Source organism: Aplysia californica, unplaced genomic scaffold, assembly GCF_000002075.1.
Source record: "Aplysia californica isolate F4 #8 unplaced genomic scaffold, AplCal3.0 scaffold00866, whole genome shotgun sequence".
Lineage (NCBI taxonomy): Eukaryota > Metazoa > Mollusca > Gastropoda > Aplysiida > Aplysiidae > Aplysia > Aplysia californica.
The window spans coordinates 6365-14864 of NW_004798136.1; the positions used below are offsets into that span (position 1 = coordinate 6365).

Sequence of the window (8500 nt, forward strand, 5' to 3'; positions counted from 1 at the left end):
GGGGGGGTACTGCATAAGGTCATATGAGCGCCAGAAGATTAGAGGTGTTACAAGAGAGTAACAAACATAAAAAAGAAGAAGGGGAGAAGAGGACGACAGATATTCGATAGGAAAAAAGAAGAAGCAAACCACACCAGAGCTACCGCCAACCACCCACGCAGGTGTGTTTGTTTGTCTGTATGAAGTAGCAAGAGTAACTACTGTGCTTTTTGAACCGTTCAACTTTACGATACATTCCCAAATGATGATATTTTCACCCTAACAGTTGTCATCACCTTTCAGGCCACTGCTTGTTTCTGTGTATTTGTGTGTGTGTGCGTGTGTGTGTGTGGGGGGGGGAAGTGGTATTGTTTGGTGGGAATCGGGATGGAGACCACGGACGTGACGGATTCATTACTTTCTAAGATAAGTGCTTTTTAAGGGGGAAGGGGGAGGGAGGGTGGTTAGGGTGAAGGGTTAATTTTTAGCGTTTGAAGACTATAGAAGTTATTTTTTAAATGTTGATGTCTTTTACTATTTATTTTGTTTGGAATTTTGAAAGACAACAGAACAATGAAAAATGATATTGAGAAAAACAATATCGAAGTTCCGAGACTGATAACGTTCCTCTCCTTTTTTGGTCTTCCTTTTCTCTCCAAATGTATTTCTTAATACTATGAGGAAGTTTCAATTTCCATTTGCTATTACCTGGAAAGTGGATGAGCTGGTATTTTCTTTTCCGTGTAGGTGTTTTTACACCCGCATCGACACAAGTTTAGATCATTTTGGTGGCAGACTTCGACCCTGCCTGTCGGAGCGAACCCAAGCTGAGAGGGATACAACGTCCCAGCAGAAAGACTGAGACACTCGATAAAAGTTATCTCCTCAGGGGAATCGAACTTGGGTCCTCTCCATGACGGCGAAGCGCCTAACTGCTACACCACGGACATAGGTTGAGTCGGCACGCGAACATCTTTCATAATATTACGTTACCTTAGAATTACGAAGTCCTAGCTGACATTTTTGGAAGTTTTGAGTTATTAAGACCATAAACGAAATGTTTTACCTGCTCTATCAAACTGGTAAGATTATTCGAAGTCGTGATCAAGATGTTCAAAGAATTGCATTTGAAAAAGCTTGGCATGTTGTGAAACTCAAAATTTTTGAAGTCAGGTTTTTCAAATATAGGTGCTGGGCAGATAGAACTTTGTAATTTTGAAGTAGCGATTAGGTAACACGCTGGATTGTAAGGTACAAAATAAACTTAAAAACTTCTTTGTAACGGTTTGGCGCCGCTATCAAACACTATGAGATTATTCAAGAAGCGGGGCCTCTGAAATTAACGCCCGTCTCCCAGAGGACCAAGCCTGGTGCGTCGAGAGCCTTAAGAATTCCACAAAATGATCCGAGTTCAAGAATTACCAGTCTAGGATTCGAACAAGGGCAATCCACTCCATGGTGCAAAATGATGCCAATAGAGCTAAGTATGTGCAAACGAATTAATTAAATCATCCCAATAAACCTAAATAGAGATAATGTTATGAAAAACACCTCTTAGATATGGCAAGAAAAGTTTGTTAAAAATATTCATACTTTTTAGTTTTGGACTTGCAGCACGAACTTGGTTGTCTTCTGAGCACATGGCTCAATATTCATCAGTGGACATATACGTAGTTTTCAGAAGTCGCCACTTAGATTAACTTACGAGTTACACGTATTTTCTTTTTCTTTCAGCTGTTCTTTTTGTAAAAACAAAAAAAAAAAATGAAATAAAAAGGACACTCCTTGTAGCTATCTTTGCTATTGCGACAGGTGACATTGTTCGTCGCCACTGCAACAACAACGCTGGGCTCGGGCGAGTTTCTGCTCTCCCTGACCTCCTATTTTGAGAAGTAACTAAACTCTCGTCTCATCAGGCTTGACGATGCCTATTTCTGGGTCAAAGAAACCCAAACAATGCGTGTCTGGCAAATAATTAAACGTTTGCTCCTTCGAGAGACAAATAACGGGATAAACACTTCAACATGACGTGCAGCTCCTTTGTCTTGTAGGGAAACTTGTTGGCGTTGTGTTATATTTGACGTGTATTTTACGACGAGGTGTTCATGGAAATATAGTTACGACCAAGCACTCGATTTCGAGAAGCAAAGGCGCTCAAAGTTCTACAAACTCCGCACCACAATCATTTCCCATTCAAAAATGGGACTGTCACGTTCGAAGTACGTATGTACAATACACAGAGACACAGACACACATACAGACAGAGACACAGACACAGGTACACACACACACACATACACGAACACAAACACACACACACACACACACACACACACACACGCACACACACACAAACACACACAAACACACACACACGCACACACACACACACACACACACACACACACACACACACACACACACACACAGACATCCAAATATATGCCTGCCTACCACTATGTTATTATATAATACAAGGTTATAAAAAAGAAGGCCCGTTTAAAGGGCGACAAGTCAGTTATCTGTGCTCCAATGTCAACAAATCTTTGAACCAATACATTGTAAAATTTAACCAAGAGAACGGCAAATTTGCCAGTATGAAGAAAATCAACCGATGTGTTCAAGAATGATCAAGTTAAAAAAAAAATCAACCAAAATTGAGTAACAGGTTTAAGGGCATGATCTGCACGTTGTTTTCAGGACGAGGACGGCAAAACCATGATCGTCACATCGGATGTATAATCTCACTGTGCGGATAAATTTAAACAAAGCGTGGGGAGAAGTAGGTGTAAACTGTTGAGGAGGCCTGGTTACAGTAGGATGGGGCTACACCCCACATGTCAAAAATGTCCCTTGTATGGTTGCAAGAAAGTTTTAGGGAGCGTCTTATAAACCGAAAACTGTCAAATGAATGGTCACCGCTCTCGACAGATAACGTCTCCGGAGTCCAAAGAATCGACCCGGACACATGTCACAAAGTTATTCAAAAAATTCAATGGCGAATTGGAGCTTGTCTAGATATAATACATTTTAAAGGGCAACACCTGGAGCTAGAATAGCCACTACCTTCCATGATTTTATTTAGCAATGAATTCTATATAAAGTTGTTTTTTTCAATGGATTTTATACGCAATAAATATGGTTGACTTTTAAGACGTTGAAAAGTTTTTACATTTCAATCAGTTTTGGTTGAAATTCTAAAACCTCGATATTTTTCGAAAATCAAAATTGATTAATTTCTTTATGTCGATAAAGATGACGTCATCTTGATGACATTCAATTTGTTTGAAATATGCAAGGAATGTTATTTTATTTCATTTCCAGGCCCCAGTTACAGGTTGTTTTATTTTCGTTCTCTTTTTCTCTTTCATTTAGATGGCAGACAGATGTGCTGGTCCTGTCAGTTTGTATTTGGAGGTCGTGGCGAAGAATGTGCGGAAGCCCCAGGCAACTGGACCGAGGGTAACCCAAGGACCAGATGTGAGGGCTACTGCGTGACCTTGGCCACATTTATTGCTGGTGAGTTCCAGACACTCCATGGAGAGAGTATTCGGTGCTGCGAGTCGATAATTTTTCTAGCATCCGCTGGGTTTGCTTACCTTTGTTATTTAAGTTAACCCCGGACCAATCCCCTACCCCTCAGTAGACACAATGTAAGTCCTTTTGAATGCAGATCACTAGGTCCTCACTAAAAACAAGAGAACAAATTCCTGGACAGGCAAAAAATGCTTTGGACCTCGTTCTGATTCTCTCTTTGAATGCTGATGCGTCGGACCTTTAGTCCACATCGGCCGGCAACGTCAAAGGAATGGGAAGACACTTACTGAACTCGTCTGCTTCCAGGATGGATCATGGCGGAAAGTCAGACTTTTAAGCATATCAATCGGAAATCGACAAGAATAAACAATGACCTCCCCAGAATCAGGCCCAGCCAACAACTGGTGTGGAAACATTATCATAGGTACCAATGGATTGTAGCACTAGACGGGTCGAGTATCAAAGAAGTGACAATGTTGCTTAACACAGTAAACAACACCGAAGAGGTACCAGAGAGTCTGAAGAAGTTCATATTTATAGCATCGCCTAGACAACCTGGACATCAGAATGTGAACAACACAGGACAATCAGTCTCATGAATCACCTGACTAAATTCCTCTCGCTGGCACTTATGAAAAGAATGAGAAATAGAATACTCCCAGAAATCTCTGAAGCGCAATCTAGATTTGTTGCAGATACACGAAATGCCATCTTCACCCTGAAGATGCTCATGGAAAGATCAACTGAGGTCTAGAGGTACCTTTATCTAAAGCAATCTTGGCAGTTCTGAATACAGACGGAAAAGACTAAAGAATCTAAGAAACCTTTGTTTGGGAACAGCAGGCAGCAGTCAAAGTTGGGAATGAGCTCAACGAATACAGGCCAGTCGGCAGAGGAGTACGACGACAAGGATGTGTCTTACCTTCAATTCTCCTAAATCTATACTGCGAAATGATACTGCGTAACATTAGCGGTCTGGAAGGAGTCAAGGTAGGCAGCCACAATATGAATAAACTGCAGTACGTTGGCAATAGTCTGAGTTACTAATTGTGAGGCCATGTTCCAAGAGATTTAACTGGAGTGACAGGAAAATCAAAGAGAAAGGGCTACAACTGAACGCCAAGATAGCAGAATGCATGGTGATTCAAAAAAAGTGTCAATGATCCGGAATGCAACACCACATGTAAGAAGGAAAGTTTTTGTTTTGTTTTTGTAAAGTGTTTTACGGCGCTCGCAACTGCATAAGGTCATATTATGAGCGCGCGAGACACACCTAATATTTTAAGTTGGTAGGACATTTGGAATTTTGCCCGGGTGGCGGCCGAAGGGAACTCTTATCGATTTTAGACCACCAAGAGATCTTTAACGTGCGCAACTTGCACACGGGCCCTCCGAGATTTTTCGCCCTTGTCCGAGAAGGCTAGGTGTAGATCTTTCCTACCAGAAGATCAGGGGTGTGGCAGAAAGACAGCAGTAAGGAGGAGCCAAGGAGTAGCAGTAGAAAGGCTGCAGAAAGAGTCAGGAGTCCAGAGGAGGGGGCAAAGGAGGTGAGGGGGTGGGGGCAGAAAGTGGAAATGAAAGCAGACAACAAACGTTGCTAGAGAGCAGGAAAGGAGGTGAAAGGAGACAATTTTAGAGAAGAAAATTGTTCGGTCGCTACCCGGATTCGAACCCGGGACCTTTGAATGAGAGGCCAACACCTTAACCTCTAGGCCACGAGAGCCCCCCAAGAAGGAAAGAATAGAACCGATCTACAGCTTGGTTGCACAAATTCACCATATACAGAAAAGTGGCACAGGTATAAAAAGAGGGTTACAATATCTAAAGGAACTTTCAACAAGATGAAACACGTCCTCTCAAACATAAACATAGCAGTGACTACAAGAATAAAACCCATGATAGCGTATGTGTGATCAATCCGTTTGAATGGAAGTGAAAACTGGACTCGAAACAAAGACACGGAAAAAAAGATTGGAAGCCACAGAGTTGTGGTGTTTAAGGACAGTATTCGGAATATATCATGGACAGAGAGGAAAAAAATTGCTCCAAATGGCAAGTTATGAAAGGCCTATGATCATCACCATTAAATAGAGACAACTGAGATTCTTTGACTACTTAAATAGATCTATTTGACAAGAGAAACTGCTGCTGTGTGGACAGATAGAAGAAAAGAAGACCTGAGGAAGACAGAGAACAATGAGAAAAACTGAGCTGATCAAGAAGACTCACAACCGCAAGGAGTAGGATACCATGATCGTCAGTGTCTGCTACAGACCTGGCACCAGAGGAAGAAGGTAAATAGACAGTCGTCTTTATTTTTTTTAAAAGACATACGAAATGCACCCTGCCTAATACTCCTTCTTTGTAACAAATAATGATTCGTGTGATTATGGAGTTTCCCAGAATTTATAACAATCCTTTTCATTATTATTCTTTTTTTCCTTAAGCGTTTCACAGCACTTGCAGCACACTAAGGTCATTTAAACGCCGAAAATTAGAGGTGTAACAAGAGATTATCAGACACAAAAAAGAAGGAGGAGAGATCAGGACAATAAAGGTGTTTGATAGAAAAGAATGAGCAAACCATACCTGAGTAACCGCCAACCACCCACGTTTCATCATTATTGAGACCAAATATTTTCCACGGTATAAAGTATTTAGTTAATTTAGGTTACTTGACATTGATTAGACTTTGACTTATAAAACCGATAAAAGTACAGTTGAATCTCCCATTTCGACCACTGGACTTAATGGGCAACATCCGAGGTCGCTGTTGTAACCACAGTGGCTTTGCAGGTATGTCTTACAGAGACAGGACACAGCAGTCTGTGATCATTGTTATGTGAGGGCACAATTTACTCTTCTTAATTTTACAAATAAGCACCAACCAAATTTTTTTTTAAATCTGACCATACCCCCTCCCCCCCCCCACGCGCCATTTTAACAACATTTCCTTTTAACATACCGGCTTACAAGAGATGGACTGCTTTGAGCCTGTACTCAGATTTCTGGGACAGCATAATACATGAATATGTATAATGCATTCGATAGATATAGATACTCTGTAGGCTACATTCTCCACGTTAGAACAAAACTGGGGTCTTTTGAGGGCAATGCTGAGAGACTAACCATTGAACTACAGACGCCAATTTATAAGAATGTGGCATGAATCAAAATAATTCAGAGTGGTGTGCCGGAGTGGTTCTGTGTGTTTGATTATGGTGTGTGTGTGTGTGGGGGGGGGGGGGGGGGGGAATCATTTCCTTTTTAAAAAATGCTGTTGGTCATTTTCTTCTATATTGCAACTTAATTTTTTTTTTTTACTTGTTTGTTTTTTTGGTTGAGGATGCCTTCCCTGAAATGACATGGTCGTTGCACTAACTGCTATTTCAATGTGTCATTTCTAGTTCACCCAGATGTACACTTCGCTATTCACTTCTCTCTCAGACATTCCCACAACGTCATGCCGTTATTATTCCTCCAACAGACACGGGCGAACTCAAGTATTTCTACCGTGGTTGTGTCGTTGACAAGGCGAAGCGGAAGCAGGGCTGCGTTAGAGTTGGCACCACAGACGACTGTTACTTCATCTGTGGTGACGGGGACCACTACTGTAATGACAAATCCCTCCCTACGTCGCCTTATGTGGAGGAGGGTTCTGATGGCAACGGCGCCAGCGGTATATTTATCTTTGGGCTGACACACACTGTACATTTGTTTTTAGCCGTTTTGGCCACCCACAGTCTGATAAAACTTTGTTACTCTCGTTCTGTTGTATAAAGTGTACTGAATAAATGGTGTCTCCGTACTGTGGTGTCTTTATTGCCGTCCTTGTTGCTTCTGGCGGTGCTGGTGCCGTACCTGTGGGCTGTGTTTAGAAGAATGTAAGTGATGGATAAGAAAAAGAGACACCCAGGTCCAAGTTAAGCTACGCTCTTCATCTTTGCCACGAGGTTCGAGTTTCTTACAGAGATGATGAGGCTTGTTTGAAAAGAAGCCTGTTGCAAAGCATTTATTTAAAGGAAATAAACAATTGAATCCCTCCATCACCTCTGCGTTTTCTCTCCTGTATTTTGTTTGATTTGATGTTTCACAATACACAAACAAGCTGTGTCAAGCAATAAAGTGCCTTTTCCCCAAACACTATTAAGTCTTGTAGTGGTAGGTTACAGTGAATTAAGTATTTTCCCCCTCTTCTACGAACATGATGTGTCACTTCGCGGTGGAATCAGGCGTTTGTAATTATTATGGAGTTATTGGTAAAATCTTTGAGTTAAAGCATGTTCACTTGTCTTGCTTTTGACGGAAACTGCAAATTTACAACCTTTTTGTGCCTTTGGTAAATGTTTTTCTGTAAAATCCACCCCAAAATGTGTTTTAAGAGGACATAACCCTTGACAAATGTTGCTTTCTGTGCTTAGAATAGCTGAACAGCTGGCAGACGAGATATCCTCTCTAAATTGATGTTGAAGTCTGCCACTCTGTTATCCCAAACAGAGGTGCGAAGAAGGGCATACACATGTTTTGCTTTTGCTACCCTAGAGAGAGAGTTTTCTGAGCCAGTTGGTATAGAACGCATACAAAATATATGTATCATTGTTTGTAACATTTTTTAGGCAGCGCCGACCTTCGCTCCACTTTTTAGAAGAACCCACGCTTTTTTCAGATCTCAATATTTAAAAGAAGGTAGCATTCAATAATCCTAAGAATACGACGGAGCCAGGTTTTCCCGATTTTGAACTTGAGAATAAAGTTAGGTTTTGACGCGATGTATCGATATACGAACACAATAATTGTACCATTTGTTTACTGTTCCACTTTTAACAGACACGAGCGTCTGCTGTTCAGTAAAGGTCCATAGCTGTCTGGATTGATTTTAAAGCGAACCCTACAACTGGGAGGGACGTATTAAAAGAACCTCATAGGGTATGAACTTTCGTCAGTTTATTATTAGACATAACTAGTTTGGATAGCTGTCGAGTGT

At 41.3% G+C, this 8500-nt stretch overlaps 1 protein-coding gene across 1 annotated transcript in view; it reads left to right on the forward strand.

The window, feature by feature from the left end:
* LOC101855983 overlaps nt 1-7565 on the forward strand; it is a gene marked incomplete at its 5' end in the record, with an annotated part of 8783 nt that extends 1218 nt beyond the window's left edge. Inside the window, 2 exon segments of the mRNA XM_005110219.2 lie at nt 3355-3498; nt 7004-7565. Coding sequence (XP_005110276.1) covers nt 3355-3498; nt 7004-7296 — 437 coding nt within the window. The 3' untranslated portion in view covers nt 7297-7565.
* Nucleotides 7566-8500: the final 935 nt, after the last annotated feature.